Here is a 15,037-nt window from a genome sequence, read left to right as displayed (position 1 = left end):
TTTTAAACCCCTTAATCAGAAATCTGAGTGCTATTTATAAGGATAAATCCGACTATTAGGCTTCTCATTTAATGTCATTATTTACCATTAATTTGAGTTACTGCAATATTAGTTACAAATATGGAGCTGCAGCTGTAGCTCGACTGACTTTCTATCTGTTGATATAGCTCGGCTGAATTTGAGCTCAACTGAACTTTGGCAATTGAATTTGCTCCTCAACTTAAATTTGAACCTCAACTGAATTTCAGTCCTCAATTGATATTTATTCCTTCATTGAAATTCAGGTTTCACGGTTCAGTTGAATTTGAATGACCAGTTTGGCTCTAACCACTTTTTAATTTGTATTTGTTAAATCACCAAAACTTAATTGATCCAAAATTATTATTATTATTATTATTATTATTATTATTATTATTATTATTATTATTATTATTAGTATTATTATTATTAAATCTAGAGTAACTACTTTTAGGGTAATTGTGTGAATTGTGATTTTGATAAATAAAAGAATGTTCATGATTATAAAAAAAAATAAAAAAAACTCCATTTTCATTTAATTAAGAATCATCATAAAAATATATTTTAGTAAATTTGTATTAGTATCTCAATAAACTATTTCTTTGTATATTATTTAAAATTTTGCATGATCATATATATTTATATTACCAACAATATAACAAATATTATTTAACACGAAAAAAATTAACATGAGTTTTTGTGTTATATATTGTGGGTGAAAATTGCTTTCTCAAATTAATGGTAACACAATCACACTCTTAGAAGTTCAATTAGGTTATCGTCGCGTTGAAACATTTAATTTGAGAAAAATATATTGAAATTAATACCTTAATTTATTTTTAAAAAATAAATATTATTTTATGGGCTAATTACATTAATATTCCCGTAAAAAGTCTAAAAGTCATAAAACCCCCTAAAAATTATTAAATCCGTGAGAACATCTCACATGAGTCTTACCCAAACTAAAAATAAAAAATAAGGAGAAAAGACGATTACATAAAAACACGACGTATCCCTGACATAAATAATTGATGGTCATGTTTGCCTTAATCCACTAATGAAATCGTCCTCCTGTTGATATCTTCAAACCTAACAATCTTTTCGTCCAAGAAATGTACTTCATAAACATCATTGGCCATGTAATTTTTTTAAATTAGGTCGCAAGAAAATGTAATTTTTCAATAAATTTAGGGAAAATTGAAAATTGTTCCGGTACGTATATTTGTTTTTTTTGCAATTAATTTTGGTCCTTTATATTTTTATATTTCAGGTTTAGTCCTACATGTTTCGATTTATGGCAATTTCGGTCTTTTTTATTCAAATTAGCTTACGTGGCATTATACACATCAGCTCCACATCAGCAATGAATTTGTGTCACGTCAGCGCCATGTCGGAAAAATGACTAAAATTGTCAAAAAAATAAAGATAGCGAACTAAAACCGAAATCTAAAAATATAAAAAACTGAAATTGCAAAGTGACAAATATAAAAAATTAAAAAAACAATTTTCTCATAAATTAATAGTATTCACGAGTTTTCGATGTATATCATGGCCCGGGATATACAAGATGAAGTGTATATAATACACAATTTCGCACAATCCCGCGTCTTTCTCAAAGTCAACTGTACCATTACATCTCAATATATTAGTCTTCGTCGTTCTTTTATCATACTCTGCGCTGCAGACAAAGTCTCCCCCTTAAACAAATCAACGTTTAAAGTCTTCGTTTACTGCAACCAATTAAATAAAATAATACAGTTTAAAACTTTGTAATTGTAAGAGACAGCTAGCCTTGTCTACTTCACTACCAGCTCGATCGATATTTTCAACCCTAGCTTCCATGGCTCCGGTGCCAAAGAAATCCGCAATACACGACCACTTCACCCATCCAGGCCATTCACTAAGCCCGATAGACAACGATCAAGAATACTTGTGCGATGGCTGCAAGACCATGGGTAGCGGAAAACGATACCGATGCGCCGTCGGTTGTGATTTCGATCTGCACGAATACTGCCGCACCTGCCCTCGTAATCTCACCAACTTCATGCACCAACATGAACTCAGCCTGGTTATGAGAAAGGCCGAAAGCCAGCGCCAGGTCGATCGGATATGCAACGTGTGTTTGGACCCCGTCGAGGGCCTCTTCTACCGCTGCAAAGGTTGCGAATTCGACGTGCATCCGCTGTGCACTCAGCTGCCTCAGCAGCTGCACCATGCTCTTCACAAGCCCCACTTTCTGACCCTCAGATCGTCCAAAACTCCCGGGTTCTGCACCGTCTGCAAAGGGGCGTGCAGCGGCTGGCGTTACAGATGTGGAGCCTGTAACTTCGACATCCATTTGGAATGCGTGCTGGTGCCTATCGTGCCATGCCCGAAACAGCTCGATACTCAACAGCGTGGGATTCCCATGTTCGATCAAGGGATCCCTTACCAGCCGCCGCCACAGTTCGCATCTTATTTCGGCTACGGGTTCCCAAATTACGGCCACCCTGGTTACCATTACCATCCTGCAGGTTTTATGATGCAACCAAGCTATCCGCACGGCATGTATATGCCATCTCCCAGTTTCGGGCCGCAAACGCATCAAGTGGCTACAAACAGTGGGGGCTCGCGGCCAGGGAGATCCATGTTTTCTGTTGTTGGGCAGCTTGGATTTGGAGTGCTTTCCAATATGATATTTGGAGTGGATATGACATCTTTGTTTGCAAGTTGAGTCAAATTAATGTATTTTTGTGAGGAAATCCAGAGCTTATGTAAATGTATATTTGTGGGCTGCGGCTCTGCTTTTGTTTCTTAATTCTGTGCTACAATAAGTTTTAAGATGTATATTGATATTACTATTATATACGAATTATGAAATGAAATGCTTCTTTCCATCTCTCCGAACCCTTTATTTTTTTTTCTTAAATACATGAGTACTGATCATTTTAGTCAAGTCTTTAATGCACTTTCAGATTCCCAAATCCTTGTCGAGATAGTTGAGTTGGTTGTGTGAAACTTGATCAGGTCAAAGATCTAAGTTTGAATCCTAAAAGGTTTAATTTCTTTGTTCGAACTTCCCAGCATTCATCTACATTTTTACGTTGTGTGTATATATGTACTTACAGACTACATATATATATATATATATATATCTAAGCCCTGTGCACTTACACATCCGAAAGATAATGACGGTGGAATTCTCATCTTCTTCGGGCTTTAACTGTAGCTGAAAGAAATATAAACGGGTCGCCCATGAGGGTTGACCCGAACCGACGCAAGAGATACAAATTGGTAATATGAATTCTCTTGGAGGGAGTAGTTTCTTAACTACCATTTAACTCTCATTATTTTATATTATGAATTAATTAATTCATATTAAAGAAGAAGAGGTTAGCCGAATCAGTTTTTTGTGAGTTGGCTTTCATTCTTATTCTTATCAAAAGAAGCCGTGACTTCTTCATTATATTGCAATCAATATCATACCACTTTGATTAAGCATTTGGATTGTGAACTCTATTCCTTTCCATTCGTGATCGGCATCGAATCATTGCATTGCTATTTTCGTCGGAAGAAAGGTTGGTAAATTCAACTACGTTAACGATCTTGTCTCGAATTAATTGTTATTCAATTCGAGATATTTGAGTTTGATTCGAAATATTCGAGTTTAAGTTTTTCGTCATTGGTATCAGAGCATGTGTTAGTTGATATTCTAACCTGTTTTTTTTATGCATTTCGGTAAACATGCTTGGTCCAAACATTGGATTAAGTTTTCTGTTCGTTCAATAAGGATTCTGAAAACTGCATATGGTATTTGAAAATCTATTGTCGAAAAGTAGTCCTTCATAAAAAAAAAAAAAAAAAGGGAAAATTGTTTTTTTTGTGTTGTATGTTTGTCACTTTGTGATTTCAGTTTTTTATATTTTCATATTTCAGTTTTAGTCCGCTATCTTTATTTTTTTGGCACTTTTAGTCCTTTTTTCGACATGGCGCTGGCATGGCACAAATTCAGTGCTGATGTGGAGCTGACGTGTATAGTGCCACGTAAGCATTTTTTAAAAAAAGGACCGAAATTGCCAAAAATCGGAACATGTAGGACTAAAACTGAAATATGAAAATATAAAGAACCAAAATCGCAAAGTGACAAACATACAGGACCAAAATATGACAAGATTTAAACACACTCTTAGCATCCTCCGGGGAGCAGCTAAACTTCAAAGAGCCCCGGAACGAATAGCAAAGTTACACATGTTTAAGCAATATAAAATGAATCACATGCATAACATGCCTCAACATATTAAAGTTTGGGACGACATGCGTATGGATCTTGTACATTTGGGTCATTATTTTCGAGATTATGATATATTTTGAATATTGAGAGATTCCCTGCCTGGACGTTGGAAGAGCATGTTCGATGAAATATTTAATGAAAAAAAATATTCGTCGATCTTCCTTAAAGATTTACAGTCTTCACTAATTAAAAGATGGAGGAAAGAGATAGAACTTGAGATGAAGAAGTCATTATTTTTAAGAATAAATACTGGTGCTCGTCTCTTGAATTTTGCTCCATCTTACAGGCTCTCAAAAGGAATGACCAAAATGATAGTTTGCATGTGCCATAAGAAGAAATTAGATTTTATTTAGGGAAATGACTTGTTATAATCTATGTTTCTATGTTTAGTTGTAAATGTTTTATATGAACATGTTATCTGGCACAAGTAATGTAGTTTATGTTTTATTTGTGTTTGAATATTAGCATGCTGTAAACTTTAATGTTAGTTTATGTAAATACATGCTTATCTATATATGCCTATTTGGAATTTATTGAGATATTCCAAGTTAAGTGGGAGTTTTAGGCTGAAAGAATTTGAGTGATTCTCACCTAAAATCAAATGATATATTTTGTAACTTTGAAATTAAATTTATGATGATGCAACATTAGGATTGTAGATGATGATTGGGAACTTAGTGAACTTTCAAATCTATGTCTTATGTTGAATCATCATATATGTTAATTACAAGTACAAAACTAATGTGTACATTTAATGAGCATTAACATGTGTTATCACCTCTAAAATATACAGACCATGACATCCAAATCTATCATTGCTGATCTTAAAAAAGGTGACAAATTGAATGGTGACAACTATGATACATGGCGCCATAAGATTTGGTATGTGCTTGATGAGCAAGATGCCTTAGATGGTATCAACCAAATCATGCAGGATCCCGGTATGGAAAACACTGTTTAGCAAAGGAGAGATAAAGAAGCTTACCAAGCATTGAAAAAGAAATATTCCACTGCACGTGCTATTCTGGTTAGCTCTGTGATTGATGATCTCATCCATGAATGTGAACAGCATCCTACTGCTCATGACATTTGGGTGTACCTGAGAGAGAAATATTGAGGTACCACTGTCACCCGCCTGAGGCAATTGACTATCAAGTTTGAAACTTACAAGAAACAAGATGATCACAACATCAAACAGCATTTGAGAACTATGCCAAACATGATACGTGAATTGACATCGGCTGGTCATATTCTCTCTGATGAACAACAAGTCCAAGCTTTGATTCAATCTCTTCCTGACAAGTGGGAGCATATGAAAGTCAATCTAACTCACAATGATATCATTAATACTTTCTCTGATGCTGCTCGCCATGTTGAACTTGAGGATGAGCGGTTCGGTGCTGCTAAGTACATAGCAAGTGCTTTTGTGGCTGAATCTAGTTCCAAGAAAGCTTTGGGATTTAAAAGTTTTAAGAACTGGAAGAATAATAGGAAGGGAAAGAAATGTTGTGGAAGGATCCAAGAAGAACAACTTCAAGCCAAACCGAAAGAATAAGCGTAAGAGGTTTGGGAAAAAGAAAGATAAGAGCAAAATAAAGTGTTATAATTGTCAAGAATTTGGTCATTTCGCTCGTGAGTGCCCTGAGCCTAAAAACATAGCACTTAATAACGCTTTTGTAAGTACTATATGTGTCTCTAGTACTGTTTTATTAACTGAATCTTATCCTGTGTGGAATATTCCTAGAAACTTCAAAAATTGCAAAACAGTCCTCGACCCTCTTTTTCATTCAATTTCAATTCTAAATAATTTAAGAATATTAGAATTTAAATCTAAACTCTAAAAATTCTCAAATTAAATATTCTCGGATTAAAATTAAATAATCTCAGATTAAATCAAATAATCCCGAGCCTTACAATTATGCTCCTTCGTGGATTCAAAAGCACGAAAACAGCTCTCCATGCGTTCTAACCAATCATGAACTGCCTTCGGAGTCTCGCCTCCCACCAAAGGCTTAGCAATCATTTGAAGCAACATGTGCATCTCGAAACATTGTCTACCCTCATGGTGATATGGCTGTATGCACGGGTACGTCTCTCAGAATCATCATCTCCCCAACAATCTAAGCTATCGTGGCTCTCGTCGTCTCTACCGACCATCTGAAAGGAATAGTGCACATCAAAACCCAAAAATCCAAACCCAAGTCCCAAAAGTCCTATGCATGCTTTGATAACATAAATGTAGTGACCCTACTCGGATCACCTACTACTTGACTTAATAAGCAGGCAAAAGAGATAACTTAATCAAAGTGAATTAAACAACGAAATCTAAATTGGGTTTACAAACCAAACCGACGAAATACAACCAGTGACTAAAACCAAAACCGATAAAATTTTTAATACAACCAAATCGAAACTCGGTATCAACACCTTTGAACTCGCAAAAACTCTCTGCAACCACAACTCTGGCTCTCAATCGTGTCTGGAACAATGGGCCTCGTCCAACCTGAGACTCGTCCCGTCGAATAGGATGTCCAAGAAATAAAACATTGGACGTGAGCGAATACGCTCAGTACGATAAGTAAGAGTATATAAAACTAGTATGATGTATGCAAATGACTGGGTACGTGTTATCACAAGTCTTGCTCAGTTTAGGAGACAAGAAGTCTGTAGTACCATAGCATCAATCACCATCATCACGACGTATCCCAGTGTCAGACAATATATAAGAAATATAGGGTTGAGCTACCCTACTACAAAGACTATATCGAAAGAGACTCGGATCAACATGAATATGCACATGCAACTTAATATATCAAAGCAGTAAAACATGTATCATGGAACATAAAATTCAACATATAAGTATTCAAACTCGCTGGCTATCTCAGTCAGTACTTACGTACATCACTAAGGCAGTCCTAGTAGCACCAGTCTAGGGTTCAAGCCTGTGTCCGTAGTCAACCCTTTGTTGTCGAAGACCCTAACTCCTGGGCACGACTTTTCTATGACTTCGGAAGTGCCTCTTTATCGTCCGGACCTCACCCAGATGGCTGAAAACGCCTCAAAGAACTCAAGACAAGAGAGGAAAATAGTGTGAATGAGCAAGAAATCTAAATCTCGGATGCCCTATTTATAGGTGACGATCGGAAGCTTCGATCCTCACTTTAGAAGCTCCGATCTTCGCATGCCAGCCATGCTGCTAGTCTGTATTAATCGAAATCTCCAATCTCATCTTCAGACGTTCCGATCTCATGCATGGGATTGCGTGTCTAAATGCTAGTGATACCTCAATAAGTACGCATGGTCTAAACTTTGGAAGCTTCAATATTACGTTCGGAAGGTTCAAACTCACCCTTTGCTTCCGATCTCCAACTGCTAGGGTTCCGTGCTTCCAGTTCCGATTTGTTCGATGGTTCGACTTCGGAAGCCCTTATTCCACATTTCTGATCCAATTAATCACTTGGTTAATTTAGATTGGAAATCCTTAATCATATTTAATCATTAAGTTCGTAAAATAGGGTACGTGTTACTACAGTGCATAACAATACATTTCATATTGTCGACTCTTTTAAAGACTTTGATATTGTGTGTGGATTCGAGTTACGATTTTGGGATGATACAGAATTGTGATCTTGCCTAATAGATGATGTAGGCCAAAAATATCACAATGTGACCATAATCATCGCGAACCTAAATAAGGTCATGAATGGATAGCTTACTTGTGGGGAAGTTTTCTTACACTAATGTAGCATCGCTTTATCTGATTTAGCTCAAGCATATGATACATTTGAGCAGCTGATATCTTTACTTTTATTCTGATTATCTTTGCACGAGATTTTGACCTTAACATGCATTGCATATATATATATATATATATATATATATATATATATATATATTAATTGCTACAGTGCATGTTTTTATGTTGGTTATATCATACTAGATTATTACTCACCCTTCGGGGACCGTTATCATTTTGTGCATTGACAATAACAAAGTAATGAAGTTAATCGTACTTGTGGATGAGCATAATTATATTGTTTTGAGCAGTGATTCCGTCTGATCATTATCTGGTTGAATTGCTTTGATTGGTTGAACAATTTTTAAAATATAGATCGGTTTGATCGGTCCGATTAATAAAACATTGATACATATGTTGGTAGTGGTACATAAAATCTTGATAAAAAAATGTTTTTTAAAAAAATACATAAAAATATTGACGTGTATAAAATTTTAATTATATCAAATGGTATTGTTCTTACACAAAAATACAAAATATTTTTATATTATAATATTTAACTAATGCAGCAGAGAATTAGGTTCTTTATTTTATACACTAATGTGAAATGTCATTGCACAGAAACTCCTATGACATAGCTAGTCTTACGGATCAATTTTTTAAATGAGTTTTCTATTTGATTTGATCCATAGCGAATGATTATTTATTTGCGAAAAGTATTATTTTTAATTGTAGATATGGGTCGGATCAACTCATATCACAAAACTCAAGAGAGACCTACTCATTTCACTGTACACGCATTGCGTATTTGTATTTTTTTGGTAATTTGTGTTTGCCCTCGCCTACACTATGTATTGGGCATTCATCTCCCTTTCATATTATAATTTTTACACTTGATAAGAAAGGTGAGTGTCAATAATTATAAAGTGCAGGAGAGGTGAATGTAAATGACCCGTTAAATTTTTTGTGAGTAATCAATTTTTTTTTTGGAGTTTAGTTAAATGTTTACATAAATGATTATTCTGCCACATTTTGTAATTTTTTTGGAATCTTGTGTGATTTTTAAAGAAAAATGATGATGCATCTATTTTAAAATATATTTTCACAGATAATGTGTGAGTTTTAAATTTTTGAAAAATAGATAGGATGTGGTTAGTAGTTACGACTAAATTTATAGAAATTCACTAAAATAGATTTTGATGATGTTTTTTTAACTTAAGTTGATGGGAATTTTCAAAATTTAAATTTACGTCTCAAAATCAAGATATAAATAAAATATAATTTTTCATAAAACGTAGTAATGGACATTAATTAATTAATTAATTTAAAAAAAGAAAATTCCCGTCTAATATTTATTTACAAGTGGCGGGGCCTGAATGGAGGTTCCCTCCCAAAGTCCATAAACTCTCAGGAAACTCGGACTCCAGAAAATCGATCGCATTTCTGCGTTTCTACGAAACCATGGATCCCACGAGAGGTTTTGTGAAGAACGTGAGGCGCGTGGTTTTTAAGGTACATTTCTGCATTTTTCCCGATGATCATTTCTTTTAATCAACAGTGATTTTTGTTTCACGCATTGTTTTGATTTCATTTTATTGTTGTTAGGGTTGCATGGAAACCATTTGATTAACTGATCGGATCTTGTTGTCCGAATCGGGGTTTAGTGCAATCCAAACCTGGCTTTTAATGCTACTGCATGCTTGAAGCTTGTGTTAAAGAATGTCTGATCCATTATTTAATTTGAGATAAATATTTATGTCGAAATCATTTTTGGTCTGTTTGATCTGAGTAGATGCATGACTTGTAAAATAATATTCAAGAACAGTCTAAGGTTTTCAGACAAGATATTTGCATCATCAATCATATTTTCATGTTTGTGCTATGTATATTTTGGTACTTGATATGTTCTACATAATTTCGCAGACTGCGGTTTGTTGTTCGGAATGAACTATGGCTAGACAAAGGAAACAAACCACACTGTTTATTATCTTATTCAGTTGCCGAAATGTAACTCTGTCCTTGCACTAGTTTATGCAAATTATTAAGTAATTTACTGTGTTTGGTGTTTTGAGTATGTATTAAGTAGGGAATCTAGAATCATCAACTATTGCATTAATGGAGCCATGAAATAAATTTTAAGACTTTGTTTTTGGTGGAAATGTGGATGAATTAGTACAGAAAATGCTTCTCACCTGTTTCCATACTTGTTTGGACACATTATTCTTGCATTATAAAGCAGATTATACTTAAGTTGAATATAAATGTGTTGTGTGTCCTTTCCCGTTTGTAACATAGGTTGGCACAGCCGTGGTTACGCGAGATGATGGAAGATTGGCAGTTGGCAGAGTAGGAGCCATCTTTGAGCAGGTATTTCCGATGTTTTCGAGGAATTGAGATCCATTCGCGTTTTTCTTTCTGCAATACACCAAAAATAATGAAAATGGTGGAACAAAGTGGTAATGAATTGATGTTAATGTACTTGTGTTGCCGATGGTTATGAATCAGCTCGAAACATTGAACTCTTTAGGCTACGAAATAATTTTAGTGACATCGGGTGCGGTTGGAGCTGGTCGACAGAGGCTCAAGTACAGGAAATTAATCAACAGCAGGTGAATTGGCTTTCTTTTTTTCTAGATGGCGACAGAAACTTTTCTAGGGAGAAGATTATGGTTTCGAAAAGGCATTTTTGCCGGATTTTGAGTTGGTTCATGTCCATTTTTTTCAATCCGTTTGGCTGAAGTTTACCCTGCTTGCAGTTTCGCCGACTTACAGAAACCACAACTCGAAATAGATGGAAAAGCGTGTGCTGCGGTTGGACAGAATGGTCTTATGGCACTATATGATTCTTTATTCAGTCAGGTAAGCAAGTGATTCACCTTTCAAACTTTCTGCATTTTACAAGCATCTATATTTTCCTTGGAATGAACAATGAATACTTAGAAATCTACTTCTGAATTTTTCAGTTGGACGTAACTTCATCTCAACTTCTAGTCACAGACAATGATTTTAGAAGTTCAGACTTCAGATATCAACTTTGTCAAACAGTGAATTCATTGTTATCCCTGAGGAGCATTCCAATCTTCAACGACAATGATGCAATCAGTACTAGAAGAGCTCCGTATGAGGTACACGTCACCTGTACTTTTCTACGTCTCTCTTTAGTTGCAACAATTGGAACATTAATCTAACTGTATCTTTATTTACCTCAAGAAAACTAGGATGTTTTTATGTCAGTAACAAGTGTGACTATGCAGGATTCAACTGGTATCTTTTGGGATAATGATAGTTTGGCAGCATTATTGGCGCTTGAACTAAAAGCGGATCTTCTGGTATTGTTGAGTGATGTGGAGGGCCTCTACAGTGGCCCTCCGAGTGATCCAAACTCGAAGATGATATATACATACGTCAAACAAAAACATCAAGGGGTGATAATGTTTGGAGAAAAATCTAGGGTCGGAAGGGGAGGAATGTATGCTAAAGTAAAGGCTGCTATCAGTGCAGCTGATGCTGGTACACCAGTTGTTATAGCCAGGTATGACAATCACACCCTTTTCTTTGAATAATCGATCACTAGGTCTTACGCAGTTGCACAGTTTTATTCTGGATCACACTTGGCCTCCTTATGCCCTCTGTTTCGATTTTTTGGTAGTGGCTTTGATGCCAACAATATTGCCAAAGTGATTGATGGACAACGAGTTGGGACTCTCTTTCACCGAGATGCGCATAAATGGATAACACTTGATGAGTTTGGTGCATATGAAATGGCAGTTGCAGCAAGAGAGTCTTCCATGCGCTTACAGGTCTAATGTAGCACTGTTTCGTGTCCTTTTGTGTCTTTGTATCTTATAGTTTCTTTTCGGACAGATTATACAATATTATTTCCGTTATCAATTGGCCCATATCTTGCAGTGCATGTCTTCAGAAGAGAGGAGAAAAATTTTGTTGTGTGTTGCAGATGCATTAGAGGAAAAAGAAACTCTAATAAGAGATGAGAATGAGGCCGATATTCGTGCTGCTCATGAGGCTGGATATGATGAGTCGTTAATTTCCCGCTTAGTTTTGAGTCATGCAAAGGCAAGCTAGCACCTTTTGAATTCTTTAGTTCTAAGATTATCTTTTATCAAGCAGCTCCTTAATCAACATGATGATGAATAAGCAATAGAAATGTTCTCTATTAATATTTTTTATGTTTTCCTCTTAGACAGAATTCCTTGTTACATCTTCATGTATTTTATAGATATCTTCCCTGGCGAAGTCTATTCGTACACTTGCAGATATGGAAGAACCCATTGGTCTCTTACTGAAGAGAACCGAGGTAGACATCAAAAGTTTTTGAAACATGTCTTAGAATTTCATTAGATTGGTTCAACTTTAATGTTTGAAGCCCGACTATTCCTCAATCCAGCTTGCAGATGGACTCATCTTGGATAAAACGACATGTCCATTAGGTGTTCTGTTGATCATTTTTGAGTCCCGACCTGATGCGCTAGTTCAGGTACCCCACTTCAATTGAATATATGGACTATGTTGATTCCATATACTTGTTTCATGGTCAGCAAAATGTTGTAATGATTCCACCGAACCACGCTTCTCCTGCTCCCAATCTGGTGGTCAACTCTAGCTCCTTCAAATTCTTGAATCATCATAAGTGAACTTTAGGCTGTGTTAAGACATGATTTATGATAAAGAAGCTGATAGATTTTTCTACTTAGCTGCAAATTTTACATAATTCTGACTTGATAGATAGCTTCACTGGCAATTCGGAGTGGGAATGGTCTCCTTCTGAAAGGAGGAAAAGAAGCTAGGCGCACAAACGCAATTCTTCACAAGGTTTTAATTTAGCATATTCATAAAAATACTGCTGCCTGTCTCCTCTGCTCTGCCTCCGAAAACAAAGATTTCTGTTGTTCTAGGTAATCACCACAGCCATTCCTGATACGGTTGGTGAAAAACTTATCGGGTTCGTGACATCAAAAGAGGATATTCCAGATTTGCTAAAGGTAAGGACAAAAGTTTGATGAGAAATATTCTTCATAAGCTGTTAACATCCAAACTTGTATTCTATGCATCAGCTTGATGATGTTATAGATCTCGTGATTCCAAGAGGAAGCAATAGACTCGTTTCTCAGATAAAAAGCTCCACCAAAATTCCAGTTCTTGGTCATTCTGGCAAGTCTCTGCACGTGTTTTTGTCACTCCTTTTACGTCGTAGTTATAAAGCAATGGATATTCATGCAGTACGATTTATTCTTCTGTGTATAGATGGAATTTGCCATGTTTATGTTGATAAATCTGCCAATATGGAAATGGCAAGGCACATCATAGTGGACTCAAAGCTGGATTATCCTGCTGCCTGTAATGCAATGGTAATTCGAGTTTGCTTCATATTTTTACCAATGCTGCAAGCACATTATAACTAATTACCAGTTTCTTTTCTTTAGGAAACACTTCTCATTCACCAGGAATTATCAAGCAGCGACGGTTTCCAGGAGCTTGTTCTGGAACTTAAACATGAAGGTACTTTGTTTCACCACGCGCTGAACTGCCCTATTATACTGAAACCAACCACTTACGAAACAAAATATATCTGTCAATCATGTATTCATGATCGCAGGTGTTACCCTTTATGGTGGACCGAGAGCAAGTTCAGTTTTGAACCTCGAAGAGGCTCGATCATTTCATTTTGAGTACAACTCAAGGGCTTGCACTATTGAAATCGTGGATGACGTGGAAGCTGCCATTGATCACATACGTAAACATGGAAGGCATGCTATATATATGTATATATATATATATGTGATCTTTTTTTTCGGTTTTGTTAATATTTGCATGTTTGTTAGAGGAAATAAGTTGGTGATTTTTCTACTCTATCACATCTGATGCAATTGCAGTGGCCACACTGAATGCATTGTTGCTGAAGATAAAGAAGTAGCTGAATATTTCTTAAGTCAAGTGGACAGGTACATTCATCATATCACGGCCTTAAAATTTGGGAGATTAAGCTGAGTTTCTTGCTGTTATGGTAAACAGTAAAAGTGACATTTCTCTTGGCATTGACAGTGCTGCGGTTTTCCACAACGCAAGCACAAGATTCTGCGATGGTATGCGTTTTGGACTTGGAGCAGAGGTAGTAATTCATTTGTACTATTGATTAAGCAACATACTAGACTGAAAAAGTAAATAATCTCTATAGATTTATTTTGTGTTACCTGCGATGGTATGTGCTTAATTTTTTTCTTCATTTTTATTTTTTAGGTTGGAATAAGCACAAGCAAGATTCACGCGCGAGGTCCGGTAGGAGTTGAAGGACTTCTAACAACAAGATGGTATGAAATGATCATTATGTTACTCTACGTTTCGATTGTCACTGAATCCGCGCAAGCGTTTTATTTGTGATGAATGAATGCAGGCTACTGAGGGGAGATGGACATGTTGTAAAGGGGGATAAAGGGGTCGATTACACACACAGGATTCATGACCTTACTCAGAGAGAGGTTGAAAACTAATCAAGGGTTGCTTAATTCTTTTCACATGATTTTGCATGTCTTTGCAGCAAATTTGGGTCCAATTTCAATCAGTTAGAACGATTCTTTCAAATATTTTGTGACGGCTGAAATAACTCTATTAAAATCATAAGAGGGTTAAGTAGAGATTTTTATTTCAGTTTAGTGAAAGAAAATTGTGAGACAAAAGGGGCAAATTTTGAAGATATGGAGCAATGATATTGAGGAATCTATTTTTAAATTTACTAGTTAAAAATTGGAACAAAACTCGTGTCTACTTTGACAAACTATCTATATTCGTGAGATTGATCTATATTCAATGAAAATAATATTTAATATATAAAATAACATTTTTACATGAGTCGGCCGGATCATAAATCCATGGCCCAAAATTGATTTTTAAAACGGCCTCATAACGGTTATTGTTTTATTTTGATAAAGTAAGTTTTGAAAGTGTTTGATATATGTACTTTTTTTAAAATAAAAAAAAAAGTGTTTGATATATATGTA

The 15,037-nt window shown here is 35.7% G+C and overlaps 2 protein-coding genes across 5 annotated transcripts; both read left to right on the top strand.

The window, feature by feature from the left end:
* The first annotated feature begins 1,702 nt into the window (after nt 1-1,702).
* Nucleotides 1,703-2,896, top strand: LOC140892856 (protein VACUOLELESS GAMETOPHYTES-like). Its single transcript, XM_073301881.1, has one exon. The coding sequence runs from the start codon at nt 1,859-1,861 to the stop codon at nt 2,729-2,731; it is 873 nt and encodes a 290-aa protein (XP_073157982.1). The 5' UTR covers nt 1,703-1,858; the 3' UTR covers nt 2,732-2,896.
* Nucleotides 2,897-9,404: 6,508 nt separating this feature from the next.
* On the top strand, nt 9,405-14,750 carry LOC140886286 (delta-1-pyrroline-5-carboxylate synthase-like). Of its 4 annotated transcripts, none has more exons than XM_073292810.1 (20): nt 9,405-9,536; nt 10,320-10,391; nt 10,530-10,633; nt 10,781-10,883; nt 10,988-11,149; nt 11,279-11,556; nt 11,674-11,824; nt 11,934-12,098; nt 12,262-12,339; nt 12,430-12,519; nt 12,768-12,854; nt 12,938-13,024; nt 13,097-13,193; nt 13,287-13,390; nt 13,466-13,541; nt 13,639-13,789; nt 13,916-13,984; nt 14,085-14,151; nt 14,280-14,350; nt 14,434-14,750. In XM_073292810.1, the coding sequence occupies exons 1-20, from the start codon at nt 9,486-9,488 to the stop codon at nt 14,528-14,530; spliced, it is 2,160 nt and encodes a 719-aa protein (XP_073148911.1). In that variant the 5' UTR covers nt 9,405-9,485; the 3' UTR covers nt 14,531-14,750. The 4 variants fall into 4 exon arrangements, with proteins under 4 accessions (XP_073148911.1, XP_073148910.1, XP_073148912.1 ...); XM_073292809.1 differs by having other exon boundaries at nt 13,639-13,804; XM_073292811.1 differs by having other exon boundaries at nt 9,487-9,536; nt 10,552-10,633; nt 13,639-13,804.
* The last annotated feature ends 287 nt before the right edge of the window (nt 14,751-15,037 follow it).

The sequence above is a fragment of the Henckelia pumila genome, chromosome 3, assembly GCF_033568475.1.
Source record: "Henckelia pumila isolate YLH828 chromosome 3, ASM3356847v2, whole genome shotgun sequence".
Lineage (NCBI taxonomy): Eukaryota > Viridiplantae > Streptophyta > Magnoliopsida > Lamiales > Gesneriaceae > Henckelia > Henckelia pumila.
Note: the sequence above shows the minus strand (reverse complement) of the source record. Positions and strands in the feature narration are given on the sequence as shown.

Coding starts and splice junctions, on each gene's coding strand:
- LOC140892856 (XM_073301881.1), top strand. CDS start 1,859: ATGGCTCCGGTGCCAAAGAAATCCGCAATACACGACCACTTCACCCAT.
- LOC140886286 (XM_073292809.1), top strand. CDS start 9,486: ATGGATCCCACGAGAGGTTTTGTGAAGAACGTGAGGCGCGTGGTTTTT. Junction 10,392..10,529: donor TAGGAGCCATCTTTGAGCAG/GTATTTCCGATG, acceptor GTTATGAATCAG/CTCGAAACATTGAACTCTTT. Junction 12,520..12,767: donor GACCTGATGCGCTAGTTCAG/GTACCCCACTTC, acceptor CTGACTTGATAG/ATAGCTTCACTGGCAATTCG.